This window comes from Rhinoraja longicauda, chromosome 3 (genome assembly GCF_053455715.1).
Source record: "Rhinoraja longicauda isolate Sanriku21f chromosome 3, sRhiLon1.1, whole genome shotgun sequence".
NCBI classification, from domain to species: Eukaryota; Metazoa; Chordata; class Chondrichthyes; order Rajiformes; family Arhynchobatidae; genus Rhinoraja; species Rhinoraja longicauda.
Window position 1 is genome coordinate 27,050,829 of NC_135955.1, and position 27,202 is coordinate 27,078,030.

The 27,202-nt window shown below is 43.9% G+C and overlaps 1 protein-coding gene across 1 annotated transcript in view; it reads right to left on the bottom strand.

Annotated features, from left to right (window-relative positions):
- Positions 1–27,202, bottom strand: part of musk (muscle, skeletal, receptor tyrosine kinase) — a 114,753-nt gene that overhangs the window by 49,143 nt on the left and 38,408 nt on the right. Inside the window, exons 7-10 of the mRNA XM_078396890.1 lie at positions 25,733–25,892; positions 15,878–15,884; positions 10,026–10,289; positions 5,886–6,052 (exon numbers count right to left, since the gene is read on the bottom strand). Coding sequence (XP_078253016.1) covers positions 5,886–6,052; positions 10,026–10,289; positions 15,878–15,884; positions 25,733–25,892 — 598 coding nt within the window. The remainder of the gene's footprint in view (positions 1–5,885; positions 6,053–10,025; positions 10,290–15,877; positions 15,885–25,732; positions 25,893–27,202) is intronic.

Consider the following 27,202-nt stretch of genomic DNA (forward strand, 5'->3'; position numbering starts at 1 on the left):
CTGACTCATGCACGTGTCTTTTCCTCATATCCATTAATGCCTTTGATGAGCAGAATCTATCAGTTTTGGATCTCAGGTTAAATTGACCCGGCACCAACTGCTATTTATGGAAGGTTTCCCAACATCCAACGCTTTCTACAGTATATATATAGCCATCTCGTAACTTTACTCCTGAAACTTGTCTTTAATAACTCTTACAGACCTCTACAAATGCACCAGAGAAAGCATACTTTCAGGTTGCATCACAACTTGGTTTGGAAACAGCTCTGCCCAAGACCGCAAGAAATTGCAGAGTTGTAGATATAGTCCAGCCCATCGCACAGACCAGAGTCCCGACCATCGACTCCATCTACACCTCACGCTGCCTTGGAAAAGCAGCCAACATCATCAAAGACGTGTCCCACCCCGGTCGTTCCTTCTTCAATCTGCTAACTTTGGGGAGAAGATACAGGAGTTTCAAAGCACACACCACCAGACTCAAGAATTGCTTCTTTCCCTCTTTTTTCGGACTTCTGAATGGTCTTTCCATCCGCGAGGGTACTATTCGATTCACCTCTACCTCATTGCAGGCATTGGATGTTGTCTCTGAACCTGATGTACCTCAATACTAAGAACTACATTCTACTCTACATATTGTCCACTTTGCTCTACCTCGTGTACGTGTTTAAATTAAATGTATTTATTGACAGTACTATTTGATTTGATTAGATAGCATGCAAAACAAGCTTTCCACTGTTCCTTGGCACACGTGACAATAATATATATAACAACATATAACAACTACAGCATGGAAACAGGCCTGTCCGGCCCTACCAGTCCACGCCGACCATTCTCCCTGACCTAGTCTCATCTACCTGCACTCAGACCATAACCCTCCAATCCCCTCCTATCCATATACCTATCCAATTTACTCTTAAATAATAAAATCGAGCCAGCCTCCACCACTTCCACCGGAAGCCCATTCCATACAGCCACAACCCTCTGAGTAAAGAAGTTCCCCCTCATGTTACCCCTAAACCTTTGTCCCTCAATTCTGAAGCTATGTCCCCTTGTTGGAATCTTCCCCACTCTCAAAGGGAAAAGCCTACCCACGTCAACTCTGTCCGTCCCTCTCAAAATTTTAAAAACCTCTATCAAGTCCCCCCTCAACCTTCTACGCTCCAAAGAATAAAGACCCAACCTGTTCAACCTCTCTCTGTAGCCTAAGTGCTGAAACCCAGGCAACATTCTAGTAAATCTCCTCTGTACCCTCTCCATTTTGTCGACATCCTTCCTATAATTTGGCGACCAGAACTGCACACCATACTCCAGATTTGGCCTCACCAATGCCCTGTACAATTTCAACATTACATCCCAACTTCTATACTCGATGCTCTGATTTATAAAGGCAAGCATACCAAACGCCTTCTTCACCACCCTATCCACATGAGATTCCACCTTCAGGGAACAATGCACAGTTATTCCCAGATCCCTCTGTTCCACTGCATTCCTCAATTCCCTACCATTTACCCTGTACGTCCTATTTTGATTTGTCCTACCAAAATGCAGCACCTCACACTTATCAGCATTAAACTCCATCTGCCATCTTTCAGCCCACCCTTCCAAAAGGCCCAAGTCTCTCTGTAGACTTTGAAAATCTACCTCACTATCAACTACTCCACCTATCTTAGTATCATCTGCATATTTACTAATCCAATTTGCCACACCATCATCCAGATCATTAATGTAAATGACAAAAAACAGTGGACCCAACACAGATCCTTGGGGCACTCCACTAGACACTGGCCTCCAACCTGACATACAATTGTCAACCGTTACCCTCTGGTATCTCCCATTCAGCCATTGTTGAATCCATCTTGCAACCTCACTATTAATACCCAACGATTTAACCTTCTTAATCAACCTTCCATGTGGAACCTTGTCAAATGCCTTACTGAAGTCCATATAGACAACATCCACAGCCTTGCCCTTATCAATTTCCCTGGTAACCTCTTCAAAAAATTCAAGAAGATTAGTCAAACATGACCTTCCAGGCACAAATCCATGTTGACTGTTTCTAATCAGGCCTTGATTATCCAAATAATTATATATATTGTCCCTAAGTATCTTTTCCATTAATTTTCCCACCACAGACGTCAAACTAATAGGTCTATAATTGCTAGGTTTACTTTTAGAACCTTTTTTAAACAAAGGCACAACATGCGCAATGCGCCAATCTTCCGGCACCATCCCTGTTTCTAATGACGTTTGAAATATTTCCGTCATAGCCCCTGCTATTTCTGCACTAACTTCCCTCAATGTCCTAGGGAATATCCTATCAGGACCTGGAGACTTATCCACTTTTATATTCTTCAAAAGTGTCCGTACCTCCTCTTCTTTAATCCTCCTAATTTCCATCACTACTCTACTTGTTTCGCTTACCTCACATAATTCAATATCCTTCTCCTCGGTAAATACCGAAGAAAAGAAATTGTTTAATATCTCCCCCATTTCTTCCTGCTCAGCACATAGCTGTCCACTCTGACTCTCTAATGGACCAATTTTATCCCTCACTATCCTTTTGCTATTGACATATCTGTAGAACCCCTTGGGGTTTACTTTTACATTACTTGCCAAAGCAGCCTCATATCTTTTTTTCGCTTTTCTAATTTCCTTTTTAAGATTCCTTTTACATTCTTTATATTCCTCAAGAACCTCATTTACTCCCTGCCGCTTATATTTATTGTATATCTCCCTCTTTTTCCGAACCAAGTGTCCAATTTCCCTGGAAAACCATGGCTCTTTCAAATTATTATTCTTTCCTTTCCACCGAACAGAGACATAAAGACTCTGTACTCTCAAAATTTCACCTTTAAATATCCTCCATTTCTCTATTATATCCTTTTCATAAAACAACAATTTCCATTTCACTCCTTTTAAATCCTTTCTCATCTCCTCAAAATTAGCCTTTCTCCAATCCAAAATCTCAACCCTTGGTCCAGATTTGACCTTCTCCATAATGATATTGAAACTAATGGCATTATGATCACTAGACCCAAAGTGCTCCTCAACACATACCTCCGTCACCTGACCCATCTCATTTCCTAACAGGAGGTCCAACACTGCCCCTTCTCTGGTAGGCACCTCTACGTATTGCTGCAAAAAACTATCCTGCACACATTTTACAAACTCCAAACCATCCAGCCCTTTAACAGAATGTGATTCCCAGTCTATATACGGAAAATTGAAATCACCCACAATCACCACTCTGTGCTTACTACTAATATCTGCTATCTCCTTACATATTTGCTCTTCCAATTCTCGTTCCCTATTTGGCGGTCTATAATACACCCCTATAAGTGTTGCTAAACCTTTCTCATTTCTGAGTTCCACCCAAACAGCCTCCTTAATCGAGCCTTCTAGTCTGTCCTGCCAAAGCACTGCTGTGATATCCTCCCTGACAAGCAATGCAACACCCCCACCTCTTGCCCCTCCGATTCTATCACATCTGAAACAATGAAATCCTGGAATATTTAATTGCCAATCGCAACCCTCCTACAACCATGTTTCACTGATCGCCACAACATCATACTTCCAGATGTCAATCCAGGCTCTAAGCTCATCCACCTTTCTTACAATGCTCCTAGCATTAAAATATACACATTTAAGGGACCCATCATTTCTTATTCTCAGTTTATTTCTTTTCCCTTCTTTCTCTCCTACATATTGGGTCTGAGTGTTTCCCTTTTCTGCCTCCTGCCTCACACACTGCCTATTAGCTATCTGTGTTTGAGTCCCTCCCCCCAACCGTACTAATTTAAAGTCTCCGCAGTTATTTTAGCAAATCTCCCCGCCAGGATATTGGTTCCCCTCGGGTTCAGATGCAACCCGTCCTTTTTGTACAGGTCATACTTCCCCCAGAAGAGGTCCCAATGATCCAGAAACTTGAAACCCTGCTCCCTGCACCAGTTCCTCAGCCACGTATTTATCCTCCACCTCACTCCATTCCTATTCTCACTATCGCGTGGCACAGGCAGTAAGCCTGAGATTATTACTTTGGAAGTCCTTTTTTTTAACTCTCTTCCTAGCCCCCTGAATTCTCCTTTCAGGACCTCTTCCCTTATCCTACCTATATTGTTGGTACCTATATGTACCACGACCTCTGGCTCCTCTCCCTCCCCTTTCAGGATATCCTGGACACGCTCAGACACATCCCGGACACCGGCACCAGGGAGGCAAACCACCATCCGGGTCTCCCGACTGCGTCCACAGAAACGCCTATCTGACCCCCTCACTATAGAGTCCCCTATTACTACTGCTCTCCTCTTCCTTTCCCTACCCTTGTGAGCAACAGGGCCGGACTCCTTGCCAGAGGCCCGGGCACCGTCGTTGCCCCCAGGTAGGCTGTCCCCCCCAACAGTACTTAAACAGGAGTACTTATTTCCAAGGGGTACAGCCACCGGGGTACTCCCTAGTCCCTGCCTCTGTTCCTTGCCCCCCCTAACAGTGACCCACTTGTCTACCTCCCGTGGTCTAGGAGTGACCACCTCCCTGTAACTCCTATCTATAACCTCCTCACTCTCCCTGATCAGACGGAGGTCATCAATCTGCCGCTCCAGGTTCCTAATACGGTCCCTTAGGAGCCCCATCTCGTCACACCTGGCACAGATGTGGATGTCTGGAAGACTATCAGACTCCCAGATTCCCCACATCCGACACCCAGAACAATAAACTGCCCTGGCAGTCATACTCTCCAAACAAAGCCCCGCGCTCGGTTACTAAACCTACCGCCCGGCCGCTACTCCAACCGCTCCAACCGCCCACCCAAAAGAACTGAGTGATCTCCTGGGAGAGGCGAAAAACCGGATAAAAAACCCAGGCCAATTTGGGAAAAAATCCGGGAAATTCCTCTCCGACCCTAAGCTAGGCGATCGAAACTAGTCCGGGAGATCACACAGGTCTTACTCCTTACTATCCCCACACAATCCCCACACACTACTTCCCAAGCAACACAGCTAGGTGCTGCTTGCTACTGCTGCTTGCTGACCTTAATCTTTCTGAGCCCTGTAGTCCCTAATTAGTAGGAATAGTTTCATTCTATCCACCTTCCACCCCCCCCCCCCCCACCCCACCTAATCCCCTTTAAAATCTCGAAAATTTAGTTCACCTCTGAGTATTATAAATTAACTGATTCTGACAGGGCCTTTTTAGAGAATTAGTGATGTCAAGTCAAGTCAAGTCAATTATATTTGTATAGCACATTTAAAAACAACCCACGTTGACCAAAGTGCTGTACATCTGATTAGGTTCCAATGGAAAAAAAAAGAAACATACAGTAGCACGCAAACAGTTCACAGCGCCTCCTCAATGAGCCTCAAACGCTAGGGAGTAGAAATAGGTTTTGAGCCTGGACTTAAAGGAGTCGATGGAGGGGGCAGTTCTGATGGGGAGAGGGATGCTGTTCCACAGTCTAGGAGCTGCAATCGCAAAAGCGCGGTCACCCCTGAGCTTAAGCCTAGACCGCGGGATAGTGAGTAGCCCCAAGTCGGCCGACCTGAGGGACCTGGAGTTAGAGAGGGGGGTTAGAAGATTTTTGATGTAGGGGGGGGGAGTGTCCATTTAGGGCTTTATACGTGAATAGGAGGAGCTTGAAGTTGATTCTATACCGTACAGGGAGCCAGTGGAGAGAGGCCAGAATCGGGGTGATGTGGTCCCTTTTACGGGTACCCGTCAGGAGTCTCGCTGCGACGTTTTGGACCAGTTGCAGGCGGGACAGGGAAGATTGGCTGATCCCAGTGTATAGGGAGTTGCAGTAGTCTAGGCGGGAGGAAATGAAAGCGTGAATGATTTTTTCTGTGTCGTCGAATTGGAGGTGAAACAGTTCATCTCAATCAGTGGATAGTTACCAAGGAAGGAGACTCTGGTGCATGCGTCTGGGTCATGGTGTATACTGGGAAGCCTTTGGCAGTCTGGTAGATTCAAACCCGTGGAGTAAACTCGTTTACGTGAATTGTCCTCCATCGAGAGCCATTCTTTGTAACAATAAAGCTCCTTCACTGCCAGGCAGTGCTCACTAAAATAGAGGGAAAAAAATCAAAAATTAATGCCTGGGTCCCCCTTTTAAAAGAGTAATACATGATCCTAAATAAAACAAATAACTATAATAATACAACAAATATTTTGGTTGACTATTTAGCATGAATATTTTTTCACAATAAAAAATCTTAAATCTATAGATAAAGGAAGAACTTGCATTCTTAAAGCACTTTTTTCCCCATCGATTTCAGGACATTCCACAGCACTCTGCAGCCCATCAGATATCTTTCCTTGTGCGGTCACTGTGATAATTGTGGACTCGCAGATGATAAGGGCAGTCAGGAGATTTATTATCAGTGTCAGTCGAGTGATAAACATGAGCTGGAAACAGGGTTTCTATTTCGGCTCTGCTTCAGGTACCACCCTGATGATGTGGTAAGTGAGTGGCACAGTGGCGCAGCTGCGGCCTCATGGCACTAGAGACCCAGGTTCGATCCTGACCTCGGGTGCTATCTGTGTGGTGTTTACATGTTCTCCCTGTGATCATGGGTTTCCAGAGGAAACAGGTGCTCCAGTTTCCTCCCACATTCCAATGACGTGCTGGTTTGTAGGTTAATTGCTGTCTGTAAAATTGCCCCGAAGGAGTGGATGCAAAATTGGGATAACATAGTACTAATGTGAACAGGTGATCAATGGTCGATGTGGAATCGGTGGGCTGAAGGGCCTATTTCCATGCTGTATCTATCAATTAATCAAAACCCTGCAATCGTTCACATCCATCTCAGAGAACAAACCAGGTGCGGGTTTATTGCCATCTCTGAAACACAGCACTGCTAATATTGGATTATTCCATTGAGACTGCACTGCTGCATCAGCCAAGGCCCAAACACAGATCGCTGGAGTGGGGACTCACAATCATCTGGTAGTGAGAGTATTGACAACAAGTTATTTTTTGTATCCAGATGCCTTGATTAACAAAAAACTGAACTCCAAGCAAAGTCAACCCATTGACTATATTTCATGCCGTTGACGACTATCAGGGGAGGACAAAGAAAATTCGTGGGAGTTCATCAGAAAAGATAGTAAACAGCCCATTTAGACAAAGTAGAAGTTTACTGATTAAGGGACGGAATACTTTGAATTTAGACGGCAATCATCTGAAGAAGGGTCCTGACCTGAAACATCGCCTATCCATGTTTTCCAGGAATGCTGCCTGACCCACTGAGTTACTCCAGCACTTTGTCTCTTTTTCTTTGTGAACCAACATCTGCAGTCACTTGTGTCTACCGTAAATTTATTCATGATTTTCATGCTATGTAATGGAAAAATAATTTGGACAAACTATGGAGGACAGAATGGGGTGAAGCAGGTGACTGCCTCCTTCAAGGCTGAGGCTTGGATTTCATTGAGGCTGATGGGATTTGTCCGCATTCTCTCTGTCAGCTGGCTGTCAGAGTCAGGACATTGGTCCATTTCAACCTTGTGTCGTCAAGTCTACATGCACAAAACTACACCTGGTGAGAACTAATAGCCAATTAACCCAATAACTTTCAGAACCGAATGATTGTCCAGAAACCTCAACCTTATTGGAGCCATGGAAGGAAGTGTTCTCTCAAAGTTTGGTCCTTATAGAAGAGCATAGAACATAAAACATAGAACATGGAATAATACAGCACAAGAACAGGCCCTTCGGCCCATAATGTCCGTGCCACACATGATGCCCAGTTTTACTAATCTCCTCTGCCTGCATGTGATTCATACCCATCCATTCACTGCATATCCATGTGCCTATTTAAAAGCCTCTTAAAACTCACTATAGTATTTTCCTCCACCACCACCCCTGGCAGTGCATTCCAGACACACATCACCCTCTGTGTAAAAACCAGCCCTTGTACATTTCCTTTAAACATTCTCTCTCTCACCTTCAAGTTATGCCCTTTAGTCTTTGACGTTTCCACCCTGGGAAAAAGGTTCTGACTTTCTACCCTATCTGTGCCTCTCATTTTTTTATACTTCTATCAGGTCTCCCATCAGCCAGAGACAAAAAATCTAAGTTAGTCCAGTCTCTCCTTACAGCTAATACCTTCTCATCCAAGCAGAATTCTGTTAAACTGCTTCATTTAAATGACATGACAGTGATCCTTCAGTGAAGTATCATCGCTGGAGTTTTGTGCCCACAGTTCTGGGCAGGAGTCTGAATGACAACCTTCTGGCTCAGGAGCAAAGACATTACCTTATTAGCACCATTTGCATATGAGGTGCCGTCTTGGTCTAATGCAGATACTTTAATGTTGCCTTGAATCTGCATCATGTGGCCAACTGGCCTGACCATTCCTGCCTGGGTACAGAAAAGTGGCAAGGCAATCTGCTCCCCAGCTCTGACGTACTCTGACGTGTGCAAGGAATTCACAAACTGTCCTCTTAACCAAAGGAAAGACATTCAACCCTCTGTAGAACTTTAACAGTTCCAACAGAAGAGTCTATTCACAAAATGCTGGAGTAACTCAGCAGGTCAGGCAGCATCTCAGGAGAGAAGGAATGGGCGACGTTTCGGGTTGAGACCCTTCTTCAGTCTGAAGAAGGGTCTCGACCCGAAACGTCGCCCATTCCTTCTCTCCTGAGATGCTGCCTGACCTGCTGAGTTACTCCAGCATTTTGTGAATAAATACCTTCGATTTGTACCAGCATCTGCAGTTATTTTCTTATACAACAGAAGAGTCTAGTACCTGGAATTCAACAAAATGAAAGATGGAGCAAAAAAGGAGAGGTGTTGGAGGAACTCATCAGGCCAGGCAGCATTTGTGGTGGGAAATGGACAGTCAACATTACAGGCCAAGCTCTCTGATGCTTTGACCTCACTGCACGTCTAGACTTTAACTGGATGTGAGACAGTTTTGAGAATGCAATAAGGATTCTCCCCCAGACTCATTACCACAGCCAACGTCCTTTGCATCTGCAGTCTCTTGTGCATTCAAATAAATGATTGAGTCTATGTTCATCCTTATTGCTTTCTCAAACTATCTCACTTCCAGTTAATGACTAGAAAGTGTAGTGAGGCTCATACATGGGGAGTATAACAATGAGTTTCCATACAGTGACATCCAGCATGGAGAAATTAGAATGATGACTTGTTTCTGTACAGTTCATGGGAGTCACTTTGGAGGAGCTCCATGTTCTTCCATCAGTAGCCAACCTTAACCACAGTGCCCATCAAGAGTATGTGTTCAGGTTCCAAAATGGTATTTGTAGACTTCATCTGACTCGGGGAGAGTTAAAAAGATCAAATATATACTGAAGGGTATCCAAGCTGGTGTATTGCCCCACTGGCTGTTGATGTCTACCCTCACTCAGTGTGTTACAGTCTCAACTCATAACCAGCGGCTTGGATTCTAGCCTTGATTTAGACACGTGACTGCAAAATCTAACCGAGGGAATGCTGGATTGTCAGAGATCTCACCTCTTGTGAGAGAGTTTGAAAGCATGCGCCCATTTGCTTTCTCATGTGGAAGTATTACATTGTTTTGAAGAGGGACAGGACGACCATTCCCTAGTGCTGGACCAATATAAACCTGTCCAGCAAAATCACTGAAATAGTTATTGGGTCATTACTGCATGGCAGCTAATGGGATAACAAATTGGTCTTTGCTATGTTACAAACGCACTTTAAGAAAGCCACTTCATTGTGTAAGAAGTATTTTGGTCCTGACACCATGAAAAACACTGTGTAAATGCAAGCTTGCATTCATTTTAAATCAGTGTTTTCAAATTTGCAAATTTATTTAAGTAACCCATCAGCCCTTTTATCTTAAGTGGATCAGTTCCTACCATGCCGTGAGAAATGCCCAAGATAAATCATTGGCTGATGTGGATAACAGTAACATAGGATTAGGGAATCCAAGGAGGCCGTTCAGCCCACCATGTCCGTGTATTCCAACCAGTTCCTCTTTCCTGCCCTCCCTCCAGCACCCTGAAAGCTCCCAGGATCTTGAACAGCTGTGCAACAAGCTTACCGGCACACGGGCTTGGGAGTTGGACCCAACCCTGAAGGATTACAGTCCTGGTAAATGGAGTGGCAGACTAATGACTCTGCAGCTGGTTTGCATAGCAAGCTCACGCCATCCAACTCCGTCCATGTGCTCCTGGCCATCATCTCTTGGGTCCCCTCTGCATCGGCGTAAGAGGAGTTGAAGAAAACCAACTTGCCCTTCCCCAAGAGTCCTTGGCATATTTCTCCATGATATGTACTGCAATAGCCCATATCACCTTTGTACAATCTGAAATCAGAAACACACTTCCATTGAAATAATGAGGACAAAGTTAGGAAAGACTGGCATTTGTCATCATTAGCCTTTGAAACATTTGGAAACATAGAAACATAGAAAATAGGTGCAGGAGGAGGCCATTCGGTCCTTCGAGCCAGCACCACCATTCATTGTGATCATGGCTGATCGTCCCCAATCAATACCCCGTGCCTGACTTCTCCCCATATCCCTTGATTCCACTAGCCCCTAGAGCTCTATCTAACTCTCTTAAATCCATCCAGTGAATTGGCTTCCACTGCCCTCTGTGGCAGAGAATTCCACAAATTCACAACTCTCATCCTTCTAAACTCCAGTGAATACAAGCCTAGTCTTTTCAATCTTTCCTCATATGTCAGTCCCACCATCCCAGGGATCAATCTCGTGAACCTACGCTGCACTGCCTCAATTACAAGGATGTCCTTCCTCAAATTAGACCAAAACTGTACACAATACTCCAGATGTGGTCTTACCAGGGCCCTATACAACTGCAGAAGAACCTCTTTACTCCTATACTGAAATCCTCTTGTTATGAAGGTCAACATTCCATTAGCTTTCTTCACTGCCTGCTGTACCTGCACGCCAACTTTCAGTGACTGATGTACAAGGACACCCAGGTCTCGCTGCACCTAACCTAACTCCATTGAGATAAACCAACACAATCTTTGGGATTTCAGTGCATGTGCAGTTTTAATTCCAAAGCTGCCATTAGTGACATATTCAATGTTTAGATGTTTAAACAGTTCTAGATGTTTAAAGATACAGCATGGAAACGGCCCACTGAGTCCACATCAACCATTGATCATCGTAGTTCTATGTTATCTCACTTTCACATCCTACAACTAGGGGCAATTAACCAACCAACCACCCTGCACATCTTTTCAATGTGGGAGGAAATTGGAGCGCCGAGAGAACCCACGCAGTCACAAGGAGAAGGTATAAACTCTACACAGACAGCACCCGCAGTCAGGATGGAACCCGGGTCTCTGACACTGTGAGGCAGCAGCTCTACTGCTGTGTCACCATGTTGTCCCATAACTTTCAAGGGGAAGCCTGCTCACAGCTTTAACTGGCACAATCAAGGGATATCACAAATCCAAGCTTATGCATTATACACCCTAAATATGTTACTCATAGTAATGTGAGAATTCTAAGCCATTGGTTTTGCTTAGCAAACTATCAGCCTGAAGAAAACGTATGTGGCTTGCAAGGCCTTGCCATGAGTATTTTAAAATACAAGAGATTTTAACATTTTAGAAAGTGTGTGCCTGATATTTCAATTTACATAACCACATGTGAATGTTCCAATTTTTATGTAGCACTCTGTAATTTTTAAGAAGTTAAATGTTTAAAAAGGTAATGGTTGCCCCATTTCAGGAAGGGTATGAAGGTTTTGGAGAGGATGCAGAAGTGTTTATTTACTAGAACGATGCTTCAATGAGAGGGTATTCGCGATAAGGAGAGGTTGGACAAATTTGGTTTGTTTTCTGTGGAGAATTGACACTGAGAGGAGACTTGATAGAAGTGTATAAAATTATGAAGGCACAGATAGGCTAGGCAGCCAGAATTTTTTTCCAGCGGTGGAAATGTCAAAAGACTACAGGGCATAGCATTTAGGTCAGAGGGGGAATGTTTAAAGGAGATGTTTGGGGCAAGTTTTTTTTACAGCGATTGGTACATGAATGGAATGCACTGCCAAGGGTGGCAGTGGAGGCAGATACGACCGTGATAGTTAAGAGGCTTTTATTCAGATAGGCATATAGATATGTGGGGCATGGAGGAATATAGATCACTGTTAGGTAGAGGAGATTAACTACAGAATGCTCACTTTTAGGTAGAGGAGATTAACTACAGTATGCTGGCTCACAGGGCAACCCCATCATCCCCATTCCCTCACTTGTATCCCTGTAACCTATTCTCTTCCACATGAAAAACACAAAGTGCTGGAGGAACTCAGCAGGTCAAACAGCATCTGAGGAGGGAAAGAGCAAGCAAACCTTCGGATTGGGATCCTCCTTCAGACTCAAGTGTGCAAATTTAATTGCAGCCTTGAAAACGGAATTGAATCACAACAAAAGCCATGCCCATTTCCTTCCACAGATGCTGCCTGACCTGCTGAGTTCTTCCAGTATTTTGTGTATTGCTCAAGACTCCAGCAACTGCAGTTCCTTACATCTCTCTTCAACATGCACACAAACTCGCCCCCTGATTCTCCCTTCTCCACCTACATGGAGAGTAAATTACAATGGCCAGTTACCCCACAGCACGATTCTGGGATTGCAAGGAACCAGTGCACAATGAATGAGAGAGCTGTGTGTCAAGATTGAATCAGGATCACTGGCATAGCGCGCCAATCGTACTAAACTACTGCAACATACCACCTCTCCTTTCACACAGATACAGGTGTTTATCCTGATTAAAGCTTTTTAGTAGAGTTCTTCAAAATTTCTTTATATTATTTTGGAAAATTATTTGCTGAAATATTCAGATGTTAAATTAAAGCATTCCAAAACTGCTTAGAAATGCAGAGGATCTGTATAATCAAACTCACAACATAGAAATGAGACCATCTGAGAGCCTTAACCACAGCTGTTACAAAGTTTTTCAGGCTGAAACTGAGGTTAAGGAATTAGCTAAGCAGTATAAATGAGAAAGTGAGAGAACATATGGATTTTAATATTTAGTGTTGCATTCATCTTAAAGCTAGTAATGTTGTGATATGCAATTTTATCTTAAAGATTTATAATGTAGAGACAACGAAGGTAAGGTCACAGCCAAAAGACATACATTTCAAGGAAGTGGTAATTGAAAAGGTTTTTACTTAGTGAATTGCCATTTCTCAAAGTAGCTGACTGAGAAAGTGGTGGTAGCAGATTTAATCGAATCTTTCAAAAGGGAATTGAATACACAATGACAAAAGCAACAACTTATAGTTATAAAACACCTTTAATTTGGGTGAATGGTCCAATGCGATTGATAGGACTGTAAAATTCCACAGGTGGTAGAGAGATATTGGGACAAGTAACCAAACAAAAGTAAATGAGCCTCATAAAGGATGAGAGAGTTTGAGAAGGAACATGTGTTCAGGGCAGAATGTGTTTCTCTTGTTCCTGTGCATGTTTTAATTTTGGAATACATCATTTGTTAAAAATTGAGCCAAACTCACTGACTTCTCATGTGATTTTATTGATCCATCCTTTCGGACGTAGGCAGATGGTGTAAGAACTGTGCAGAAGTGGCTCATACTAGTGTTTCCACAAATCTCCCAAAAAAGCCCTCACAAAACAGCAACCACCAATGTTCTTTCTCCTTCTTTATAAATGTTTCTAGATTTACTTTTTATATCCTGAAGTTTCTGTTTGCATTTAACACTTGTTTATTAGGTTGGAACTATAAATACTAGAGACTTAGATTTCAGCTTTTACTCTCTGGAGTGGAGTTGGTATTCTGACAAAGTAATTTTCCCAGTTTTTTTCCCTGTTAATTTTCCCTGTTGAAGTAATTTTTCCCTGTTGGATCCTGCACAAATTGTATTCTATTTAAACCTGCTAAGTTACAGGTCAGGCAATAATACTGAGATGGACCACTCAGGGCCGTTTTTACAGCATTATGGGCCCCCGGGCAAGGCAGTGTACTGGGGCCCCTACCGTTACTCTCCCCCACCCCCCTTTCCCTACCAGCCCCCCCTGTCGTGCCGGCGAAAAGCACTTACCGAAAAGCACTTAGCGATGGACTTAGGGTGCTACATTGTTGCAAAAAGCACTTACAGATTGCTGTGAGAAGCACTTAGTGACCGAAAATGTTGCGGAAAAAGCACTTATTGAACCTACAAATTTTTAAAGTAGTATTTATTTATTGCAAGTCACTTAACATACACAGATCAGCATGGGGCCCCTATGCTCGTGGGCCCCCGGGCAAGTGCCCATCAGGCCCATGCGTTAAGACGGCCCTGGGATCACTCAATCCCAATAATCACAGAGCATCTTTAAATGATGACATCAAATCAGGAAAAGGAGATATTAGAACAGGCGATTAAATTCTTGGTTAAATATATGGGTTTTAAGAAGAGTCTATTGGAAGGAGAGAGGGTGGCAGAGTATGAAGGAGATTTTTGCGGCTGCAGGAACTGAATGCAAGGGCACAATGGCGATGCAATTATATTCAGCAACATCCATGAGGCCGGAACTGGAGGAGTATAGAAATGGTGGGGGTTGTAGAGCTGTAGATTTCGTGGATTTGGAGGGGGTGGGACCCTAGGGGAGTAGGTAGGTGTCTCTGCCACCTCATGGCGTTTAAACATAAATCTACTTCTGAGCATTTAGTCACAGAGCTACAGAGCATGGAAACAGGACCTTTGGCCCAACTTGCCAATGGAATCAGACTGATATACGGGGCTAGTTCCATTTGCCTGCATTTGGCCCATAGGCCTCTAAACATTTCCCATCCGTATATCTATCAAAATGTCTTTTGAAAGTCGTGATTGTATACACTTCTATAGCTTCCTCTGGCAGCTTGTGCCAGATACAGACCACCCTCTGAGTTAAAAACTTTACCCATTCCTTCTCTCCTAAAAACGTTGCCCATTCCTTCTCTCCCGAGATGCTGCCTGACCTGCTGAGTTACTCCAGCATTTTGTGAATAAATACCTTCGATTTGTACCAGCATCTGCAGTTATTTTCTTATATACCCTCTGAGTTAAAAACGTTAACAAGCATTTATCTAGCATCTGGAGATGCACTCAACCGTCAAAGCGTAGTAGGCTTCTGACCAAGTGTAGTATAGGTGCTTGATGGTGAACATGGACATGGTGCTGCATGATTCTATAACTCTAACTGCAGGAGATCAAAATTCACTCTGGCTTGGGGTTACAACGCGTCCTTTAAAGAACCCGGCGTCCTCCGGAACTGGGAGGTTTCTTTCCGTTGCGTTTTCCCCAAAGTCGGGTGTTACACTTGGACCGCGTGCATCCCTTGACAAGCAGACACTAACATACACCCTAGATATGGAGACTGTAAGCTCCGAGCTAAGTGGGGGGAGGCAAGGAACGCAGGCCAGCTGGAAACAGCTGAAGCTGTTGTCCTCTTGTGGTCTCAGCATTTCCTGGCCGGTCAGTAACCTCGAACGCTAAACTACAAGAACAAAATAAAACATCCAGCTGCTGGCTCAACGCCTAACTCCCTGATTTAATTCCAGTTAAATGTTATTTATTTCATTTTAGGCAAGCCTGGAAAATAAATGAGGCCAATAAAAAAAAATTTGTGACAAGAGAGAAGGCATCTGATCACTGATCTGCACGACAGTGCGAGCCACGGACGGATAATCTTCACCGTCGCCGGCAAGGACATTCTCTCCAGCAGGCACTCGACCCTGTGCTGTTAGCTGTGTGAATTAAAACCGCTCAGTTTGTCTCAGACTTAAATTGCTACCCATCGGTTCCTTTGGCAACTACCACATTCAATAGACGGGTTACTGTCAGTGTTAACACAAAGCATTCACACTTAGGCAACGTGGCAGAGTTGCTCAGGAAATTAAAAGTGACTTGCAGGACAACTCAAAATTCTTACCTCCATTCTACTGGGAAGTAGCAGGTTGCATTGGAGACCCGGCATAGCGAATCCAAGAAAGAGAGAAAGAAGTAAAAAGTTAGGCTTTTATCCATTAATGCAAAGAATTAATGTGTGCCTGTGAAATCTTGTAATGCCTGCACTCTTCAGATTGTGTGTATTTGTGTATCAGATTGCACAGTGAGCTGTTTGGATCTGTATGTAGGCATGTGTGTGCTGTGTTACATTGCACCTTGTTTGTATATGTGTGTGCATTGCAACTAATCCGTTCAGATCTCTGATTGTGTGAGTGTGTGTGCATGTGTATATACAAGTGTGCGTGTGTTTGTGCATGCAACTAAGGGGCCCTAGCTCTGGTTGGACAGGTGTACAGGCAATCAAACACTGTGACTAAACATCAGATTTTCCGAGGTTGGGCAGAGGGGATTGGAGGTCAGATCTGCTATATCCTAACACATCCTTAAATGTAGAGGGGGGTGGGAAGTACTTGCAGGCAATGCATAACTGGATCTTGCAGCAAAGCACCGCCTGGTGACATTATCCTAGCTTGTGACTGGAAGCAGCGATCTAAGCAGTAAACTTTGAAAATCCATTCAAGACTGGAGTGCTGTTGAACGCTTATACCACGAGTTCAACAAAAAGATACTGAACTATCTGATAGCACGACTGAAGTTTGAAAACATATTTTTCAGTAGTGATCTGAAACTAGTCAACAGATCCTCAGACTCTGATGATGATTGACTATTTATTTGCCTGCTTCCTTAATTATTGAGTGCAGATATGACATAGAACATAGAACAGTACAGCAAAAGGAACAGGCATTTCCGCCCACAATGTCTGCACTGAACATGATGCCAAACTGAGCTAATCACGTCTGCTTGCACATGATCTATATCCCTCATTTCTCCCTTGGAAAAGGACTCTTTCTCCCCTATAATTATGTATAATTTCCCTAAATATTAATTATTCCCTATAACACATGTTATAATTTTATTACTTCTCTCAGGTCGCCTCTCAGCCTGCAATGCTCCTGAGAAAACAATTCTAGTTTGTCCATCCTCTCCTTACAGTTAATACACACCAATCCAGATAACATTCTGGTAAACCTCCGACATTCATTCCAATGCCTTCACATCCTTCCTAAATTGTACTGACCAGGACTGCACACAATACTCAAAGTGGGGCCCAAATAAAGTTTCATATCTTCCATGTTCCAACATATCAGTCTGGAGAATGGTCTCGGCCCAAAAAGTCACTATTCCGTTTCTCCAGAGATGCTGTCAGACCCGCTGAGTTACTCCAGCTTTTTTGTGTCTATCTTCAGTTTAAACCAGCATCTGCAGATCCTCCCTACACATATCTTCCAAACATTTATATTAAAAATCTCGCCCACTTAAAGGCAAGTATACCGTTCACTTTCTTTACTACTCTTTGAACTTGTGTTGCCACTTTCAGGGACTTGCTTCCCAAGATCGCTCTGCATGTCATTGCTCCAAAAGGTCCTGCCATTTGCAGTGTCCACCCTTTGGAGGCTGAGTGGAGACTTGATAAAAGTGTATAAAATTATGAGAGGCGTAGATAGGGTAGACAGTCAGAACTTTTTTCCCAGGTAGAAATGTCCAACATTAGAGGGTATAAGGTAAGAGAGGGAAAGTTTAATGGAGATGTTTGGGGTAAGTTTTCTTTACATAGAATGCAGTGGGGGCCTGGAACACACTGTCAGGGGTGGTGGTGAAGGCAGATATGATACTGTTATTTAAAAGGCTTTTAGATAAGCACGTGGAAGTGCAGGGAATAAGGATATAGATCATGTACAGACACATGAGATCAGTTCATCTTGGCATGTTTGACACAAACATTGTGGGCCGAAGGGCCTGCACATGTGCTGCACTGTTCTATGTTCTATGTTCCTTTTTGACTTTCTAAAATACAACACCTCACACTTGTCCAGAGAAAAAGCCGATTTAACAACATACCACTGTTCAGAAACATCTAAAGAAAATACATTAAATGATTTTCTGAGTTAAATATTTGCAGGTTCAGTATCTCCATGAATGCCCGTTTTCATAACAACTTTCTGCTGCTCCCAACCCTGTTCCATTTCCAATCACCAAACTCTCGGTCACGGCCTCCACATTGGATTCCAAGAATCACCAATCCAGTCAGCCAAGGATTAGTGGGTAGCATGCATGGTTATCAGTCATAGAGTCACAGAGTCATAGAGTGATACAGTGTGGAAAGAGGCCATTCGACCCAACTTGCCTACGTTGGTTCATATCCCTCCAAACTTGTCCTATCCAGGTACCTGTCTAACTGTTTCTTAAATGTTGGGATAATCCCTGCCTCAACTACCTCATCTGGCAGCTTGTTCCATACACCCACCACCCTTTGTGTGAAAAAGTTACCCCTCAGATTCCTATTAAATCTTTTCCTCTTCACCTTGAACCTATGTCCTCCGGTCCTCGATTCCCACTACTCTGGGCAAGAGATTCTGTGCATCTAAAAGTCTGCTGGTTCAAATCCCAGGCCAGGATTTAAAGTGGATAAATCTGAGTAAGGAATGCTATACTGTGCTTGGGTGACTAAATGGATGTCCTTTTGGCTCCGTGAACCCCACTGTGTTACTTCACAAAATAGCAGGAACTTTATCTCATATATGCTGGGCACCATTTACCCCTGAAAAAACATTATCTAAATAGATTATACAGTCTAATTGCATTTCTCTATGGGAGCTTGCTATGCACAAATTGGCATTGTGTCCCACATTTTGGCAGCACTTGATTGCAAAGCACTTCAATGTTTCCTGCAGCTGTGAAACGTGCTCTACCAATGCAAGCTCGATTTTTGTTCGAATGGTCAATAACTTCAGGAGGCAAGGTGTAAACTGACTAACGATTCACTCTCTGAAGAATTAGGCCTCAGTTTTCTTTGGAAATCTAGGCGAGGATTTGGTTCATGTGCCAGTTTATGAACATTTCTTCACACAGCCTGTCAGTTCTGACACGCTGCGCTCTCAGCAGTAAGATCCCAATCACTGGGAATGCTCGGAATCCTGGTTGAAGATGGCAACTTACAAAAGAGCAACTCTGGTTCAGTTAATCGCAAAGTTTCTGTTCTCCGGGTTTTGAATTTAAGAATAAATCCTGATCTGATTTAAAAACTATATCTTTAATCAGGACTCATAGCACTCTGCTTTGGTTAAAAGATTCCTTCTTTTAAACTCTGTCTGCATTCAAAGGCCACTTCATGCATCTGCTGCCCAGCTGGGAATTCTAGACAGTGGCAAATCTAATCGTCATCGGTATACTATTCCATTAAATTGTTTAGGGCTAGGCCTTATTTTCTCCCCACATTGCTATGTGCTTATCAAAATTTAACAAATCAATTGCAACATAGATCTAGGAAGGTTAAAGGAAACTAACCAAATTTTCTGCTTTAAAACATGTATTAAAGGATTTTAAAAAAAAACAAGTGCTGGAGGAGCTCAGCAGGCCAGGCAGCATCTGTGGACAGGCAGCACTTTGGGTTGGATCCCATGATAATGTAGAGGGAAAAGAGAGGTGAGATGGGGCGGGGCAAATACTGGCGAGTGTTTCAGGTGAGGAAGGGTGATTGGAGATGGGTATAGATAGTAATAAGATTGAGAGGTGAAATGGACACAAAGGGGTATAGATGAGGAATGAAATGGAAAACCAGGGGGAGGGATAGTCAGTGGAAAGTTAGTGGGTGGAAGGGGAGGGGAAGTGCAGGGGGAAAGGAAAATGGGGGAGTGAAGACCTGAGTGGATGGAGGATGGGAAAGCAACTGGGTGATGAGGAATGGGAGGAAGATGTGCACATGAGGGGTGTGGGGGACGGTAGCTGAAACATATTGACGATAAATATTGGTCAGGACAGCAGGCATAATTTCTTGTTTCTCAATGGTTCAGGGAATTTCCCCCTAATGTCCTGAAATGTTATTTATTCCTGAATCAACAGCACTAAAGCATATTATCTTGAAATAGTCACCTTGCTTTGTTACAGAAGCTTGTTATACATGAATTGGCTACTGCAAGTACACAATACAACTGTTTTGTTGGCTGTGTGGTGACTCCAGGACAATCAGGAAAGTAATTTTTGTTGTACTCGGTGAGTTGATCCAATTGGGAGTGAAAGGGTAGTGGAAGCCAATTCAATGGTACCTTGAGAAAGGGAATAGCATAAATTATTTGGAGGAGGTATACACTAAGTCTAAGTATTCGGTAGTTCCTTGAGAGAGGCAGCATAGGCACAGTGGGCTGAATAACCTTCTTCAAAAATTAGTTCTATTAATAATTTCTCTGGATAGCCACTGTATCATTAGTAAGAGAGGCTACCTTTTCTCAGCGTTGATTTCAGAAAGGGCACAAACATTATCAGGTTGTTCACATGTGTATTACTTTTGCCGGTGCCTGGAACTGATGATGAATCTTTCAATGTACATGTTACCTTGTTCCAGAATTTCTTTGGCAATGACATCTCTTAATCGCTCAACCCACCCCTCACTGCTTTAACTGATTCCTTTGGCTCTTCTCCAACTATCACAAGATATCAAGTGGTGACATTCAGCACAGTTTGCTGTTATCCCTCGAACTCTGCTCTTACATCAAAAGCATCGCAGAGGGTTTGGCCCAGCTCAGCGATCTGTTGTGGTGCACTGAGAATGCTGTGTGGAGCGAGACATGCACACAATGAGGGCAAGCAAACCACATTTCACAGATGAGAAGTCATCAGGGGAAAGAGGGGGCTGAAGGGTGAGTCAGCAGTTGTCTTTAAGGTTATGAAGCGTTTCGATGAGGCAGAAACAGCGATGCCATTTTGTAGGGAGAAGGCAGGAGAATGGGGTTGTGAGGGAAAGATAGATCAGCCATGACTTAATGATGGAGTAGACTTCACAAGTTCTCGTTCACAAGTTATAGGAGTAGAATTAGGCCATTCAGCCCATCGAGTCTGCTCAGCCATTCAATCATGGCTGATCTCTGCCTCCTAATCCCATTTTCCTGCTTTCTCCCCATAACTCTTAACACCCATTCTAATCAAGAATTTGTCTATCTCTGCCTTAAAAATATCCACTGAAGGCCTCCAAAGCCCTCTGTGGCAAAGTTCCACAGATTAACTACCCTCTGACTAAAGAAGTTCCTCCTCACCTCCTTTCTAAAAGAGCGCCCTTTAATTCTGAAACTTGATGGGCCGAATGGCCTAATTCTGCTCCAATCACTTATGACCTTATGACTCGTTGGGCTGAATGGCCAACTTCTGTTCATACATCTTATGAACATGTTTCTGCACACAGGAGCATTACATATAAAATGGTCATTAACATATTCGACAGGGAACTCAGGCAAACCTCCTTCACCCTTCACCCTCAGATTGTGATGCGAATGTGGAATGGCCTCCATAGGATAGAGGTTTTATTTCAGGGGAAGCTGGATAAATGTGAGGGAAATTAGGTGCATTGCTGGGGTGAGAAGAATATGAGTGGGATGAATCTGTGCAGAGTAGAAAGTGCAGAGTGGATCAAATAGGCTGCTTCCATGTACAGTAAAGCAAAGAACAATAATTGAACAATAAAAAATGAGTGCCAGGGCTTCTTTGGCTGCATAATGCTCATGTTATGACTTAGAATAGAATGAAGACAATACACTGAGTTGCTAATGCATTCTGAACCATCTTACTGATAAGGCTAAATCTTCCAGAGCTACAGGGTAACCATATCAAAGTCATGACGAGGTCATAATAGAGTTGATGAATTAAAGCAGAAATCACCTTGTGTTCTTTGTCCTGTGATACCTCAGCCACTGGCAGCTGTTGGAGCTACATCTTCTGCAACAAGTGTTAGCAGTGAGGCCACGAACAGTTCAGCTGCTGCAAGGGCTGAACCAGAAATCAAACACATGTGAAAGGAAAAGAAATGCCTATTGTTTTGCCTGGCGTCAGGTGGCTCCTCAAAATGAATGCCAGACGTTCCAGATTTATGCTGCCTGGTCTATGTTGCTTGCTTTGGAAAGCAAAGGGGTGGCTGGCTGGCTTCTATTCAAGCATGCCAGCATGTTATGTGAATGAGAATGACGGCACGGTGGCGCAGCGGTAGAGTTGCTGCCTTACAGTGCTTGCAGCACCGGAGACCCGGATTTGATCCTGACTACGGGCGCTGTCTGTACGGAGTTTGTACGTTCTCCCCGGGACCTGCGTGGGTTTTCTCCGAGATCTTTGGCTTTCTCCCACACTCCAAAGACGTACAGGTTTGTAAGTTAATTGGCTTGGTATAAGTGTAAAATTGTCACTAGTGTGTGTAGGATAGTGTTAGTGTGCGGGGATCGCTGGTCAGCGTGGACTCAGTGGGCCGAAGGGCCTGTTTCCATGCTGTATCTCTAAACTTAATTAAACTAAGGGCTCATTGCTGAACATCACCCCAAACAATTTGTTGAGGGCGACGCGTTGGCGCAGCGGTAGAGTTGCTGTCTTACAAAGCCTAAGACCTGGTTTGATCCTGACTATGGGTACTGTCTGTACGGAGTTTGCATGTTCACCCTGTGATCACCTGGGTTTCTTCCGGGTGCTCCGGTTTCTTCCCACACTCCAAAGACGTACATGTTTGTAGGTTAATTGATCAATCAAATTGTAAATTGTCCCTCATGAGTAGGATAGTGTCAGTGTACGGGTTGATTGTTGGTCGGCATGGACTCAGTGGGCTGAAGGGCCTGTTTCCGTGTTGCATCTCTAAGATCTAAAGTTTAAATTATCCCAACAATAAGCCACTTTGCAGCGTGGTTGATCTAAAGTGACTCCAATTTTGCCTCTGAAAACCTCCTGGGTTGCACAAAGATTACAATCCATTCCCACAGAAGGCTGTGGAGGCCACGTCAATGGATAGTTTTAAGGCATAGATAGATAGATTCTTGATTAGTACGGGTGTCAGAGGTTATGGGGAGAAGGCAGAATAGGGTTTAGAGGGAGAGGTTGATCAGACATGATTGAATGAAGGAGTAGACTTGATGAGCCGAATGGCTTAATTCTGCTCCTATCACTTATGAACTAAAGGCTAAAGAGCTACTGTGGCCTTTCTGCTCTCCAGTTGTCACTGCTTTCCAAAATAACATTATTAGGTGTGAAGCCGTATGACACATCCTGAAGTGCTGAAAGGCACAACCATGACATGAGCTTTTATTCACAGTTGCTGGAGGTTCAGGTTTTGATGTGGATGGGAAGGAACACCAGCCTTTAAGATTCATAATCGTTGTTCAGAGAAAAACATTAATTTCTTCCAATCTTTTAAAAACATATTTTAAATTCTTTCAATGTAGACAAGGGCTGCATTTATTGCCTATGAGAGATTTCTCTTGGCAAGGTGGTGATGAGCTCGGTTCTCATGCCACTGTTCTCCATGTGGTACAGGCTCTCGCACAATGTTGCAAGAAAGGTCTTGACTCAAAATCATCTGTCCATTTCCCTTCACAGATGCTGTCTGGCCCGTTCAGTTCCTCCAATAGAATGCTTTTTTGCTCCAGCATCTGCAATCTCTTGTGTCTTATACTGTTGAGTCAGAGTTAGACAACTAGGAGTTAGATCCAGGGACGATGAAGGAACATTAATCCGTCTCCAAGTCAGGATCCTGTGTGACATGGGGAGGGGAGGTGTTTTCATGCACCTATTGTCCTTGTCTGTCTAAGTGACTGGGATTGCAGATTTAACGTACTGTTGAAGACCTGGGAAGCTCGGCAGTGCATATAATATTCATCTTATTATCTTATAATTATGACCCCTGGTATTGGAGTCTGCCGACAAGCAAATCATTTCAGTTTCTATCTTATGTATCATTTTAAAGGACAAGAACAAGTCACGTGGCAGCCTTTTCATCTCTGAAGAGCCCCAGCCTGTTCAGAAGCAGGGGGATTTAGACATCCATGGTAAAGATAAGGCAATGGGGGCCTAGAAATGGAAAGTTATTGAATTGAAGGGCTTGTGAGATGTAGGATGTAGGTGGAAAGGGAGTGGACAAGGGGGACTAGGATGGAATCAAGGTACATGATGATGAGTTCAGTGGGGCAAGAGTAAGAAGAATCAGTCTGAAGAAGGGTCCTGACCTCCAGGGATGCTGTCTGACCCACTAAGTCACTCCAGCACTTTGTATCTTTCTCAGCCTGCTCAGGCTTTTCTATTGCTTGGCCCCGTCTTGTTCCTGGTATTATCACCATGTACAGTATCTTGTCATTTGTGATCTTGTCACCCAGGTCTGCAGGTTGCTCAGGGTTACATGGCCTCACATGGGACACTTTTACAGGAGGACAGATTATTGTTCTGGATGTGCTTGGGCGGGTCTGCATCTCCCGTTTGCCCCTATATGGGGTGCTGTGATGACCTTTAGTGGCTGCTCCCAGTGTTCAACAGATCTCACTGCTGGCACTGCCCTCGGAAGCAGCGACAATGCTGTAAGTGGGCAATTTACTGGGGGCAGTTTGGCTCCTACAGGCCCTACTTCAAACCAGTGGCGACACTTTGATGGTGCTTTATTGCTGGGAAGAGATGTTTCAAAAGAGATGTGTGAGGTGCCATAGAAATGCACGTCCTTTCTTTTCCTTCTTTTTCCAGATGAGGCAGAATATATTTGCAGGCTTGGCCCCAAGTAAGGATTCTATTACTGTGCAAGTTTTGCTCTTGAAATAATCATCCCAATGTTGTCTTGGCGCAAGGCCGATGAACTAATGGTGATTATCGTGAAATAGGGCCAAACATGAGGTATGTTAAAGAAGTTGCCAGCACAATGGAAAATGGCCAGGCAAATTTATGTGAGGATCTTTACCAGCTGTTGGTTCCTTCTGACTTCACAGCAAAGGACATAAACAATGCTGTTTGGCCTCCCACACGTTATTATTAAGAGATTTTAATTGCCCACAGGGAGTATTGATACTGCAATGCTAGCCAATGAGTTGGGAGCTAAGATGGAGGAAACAGATTCATTGAATGACAAGCCAACGACAATAAACAGAGTCTCTGAGTTCATGGTCATCCAGTCGCCAGTGTCTGGCATTCTCCACTTAACCAATGTCTGGGCATCTCCACCCAGGCAGTGTCTGTCACCTTCTCCTCAGACTATGTCTGAGACCCTCCACCCAGACAGTATCTGACACTCCCTCCACTCAACCAACTTCTGCCTCTCGGCACCCGGACTATATGCAACTCTCTCCACTCGATGAACATCCGGACATCCTACCCACACAGAGTCTGCCGCTCTCCAGCCAGAGGGTGCCGACCCTCTACCCCCACCTTATTCTCGCTATTGCTATTTTCCATTCATCTATTCCCTGCTGTGGACAGAGGAAGCAAATTTGAAATTCCAATCATTCCTTCACAGTGAGGGAGATTCCTTTCTCACAACATCCATCTGTAAATTGGCTCTCAGGGTGTTTGGCATCAAACAAATTCATAAAAGAAACAAGACACATGTGCAGACCAAGAACGAGGAGGGACGTGGAACATGAGGTCAGTGTCCCTGGGGGCCGTGGTTGGGAAGAACAAAGGGGGCCTGGCGTGGGGGGTGGGGGAGACGAAGAACAGACCAACAATATTTAAGGTTACTTCTAAACTTTGCACCTTGTGGCGACTCTTTTGTGTACTGTGTATGCAAGAACAAAGAATAACCTATCTATCTATCTGTCTGTCTGTCTGTCCGTCCGTCCGTCCGTCCGTCCGTCCGTCCGTCTGTCTATCTATCTATCTATCTATCTATCTATCTATCTATCTATCTATCTATCTATCTATCTATCTATCTATCTATCTATCTATCTATCTATCTATCTATTGTATTTATGTATGTATGTGTGTTGTATTCTTGACTGACCTGCGATATCCAATGTGGCGGTGGCCTTTGCTGTGGTACTTCCTTCATTGTGTTTGTTGTTCGTTAGGCAGGTGAACAACGAAGGCCTGGTAACATAGACACGCAGCCGAGACTCCATCACCTCCCCCTTGATACGATTTTGTATTGACCCCTTGGGGAGCTGGGGAGAGGGCAAAGGAAAATATAGAGTTAGAAAAACACACGCTTGTTCAGATTTGGAAACTGACTGTGGAAGACTTTTCAATCTGCATGACAGGTATTAAAGGAGGATTTCCCTGAAAAGTGTGCATGCATCTGTGTGAAGTTGACAACAGCCCTAATTACTGGTAGTAGATGTTGTTTTGTGAAGTGCAAATTCCAATAAATTCTAATTATCTGCGTGCGAAAGAGAAAGAGCATCGGCAAGTGAGAGTGGAGTGCGAGAGTGTGAGAGTGAGAGTGTGAACTAGTGAAAGTAAATAAACGAGGGAGAGAGAGGGGCGAGGAATAATTGGAAGTTTGAGAGTATGAGAGAGTGAGAAAGTGCACAAATGAATGCTTGAGGGGGTGAGTCAGAGAGAGAGAGAGAGAGAGAGAGCAGATAATACAGTTATTCTAACAAAAGGCTTCAACCATTGGTCTCCCGCCCCAGATCCCACAGGAATCAGATAGCCAGCTGGAACAGGGTGAACTGTCAGGAGTGCGATATCAGGCAGGAGACGGCCAATGTCAGAGATTAAAGGGCAGTGTCCCTGGTGGTTGGAAGGGTTGGAGCTTTTGAAGTCCACAACTGTGGAAGGAGGAGGGTGAAAGCTGAGGTCAGAGACGGGATTAACTCTCCCCGAGTCTGTCGATGGGCTTTGGGTGTGGAGTAGATGTCCAGCCCCCAACCCAATGAACCCAACGCCATGGCCTTGATTATTACCTCATGTTTCCTCGGCATGAAACCAATAGCTAGCAGCTGAACTTGTCCCCTCGCTTGCCTGTGGGAAATTACTGGCTGCATAAACCATCACAACATGTTAAAGGCTGGGTATATACTCATCACAATATACAGTGCAGGAGGCGGCCATTTGGCCCACTCTTCCAATATTCCCATAGTCATTTCTCCTTCACATTTTTCCTCATTTTCCTTTTAAAAATATATAATAGGATCTGCAGCAAAAATTATTCTGTGGAATAAAACACAAAGTGCTGGACTGACTCAGCTGGTCAGACAGCATCTCTGGGATATATAAATAGGCGATGTTTCGGGTCGGGACACTTCCTCAGAAGTCGCCTATCCATGCTCTCCAGGAATGCTGCCTGACCTGCTGAGTTACTCCAGCACTTTATGTTCTTTGCATGATTCCAACATCTACAGTTTCTTGTGTCTTCATTATTCTTTGGAGATTGTGACCACAATGCCTGATGTTAAAATTGTAAAGTAAAACCTTTCACCCAAGGATTTCCGCCTGGTTTTACTTTAATTTACCACGTCAAGGGGCGGCA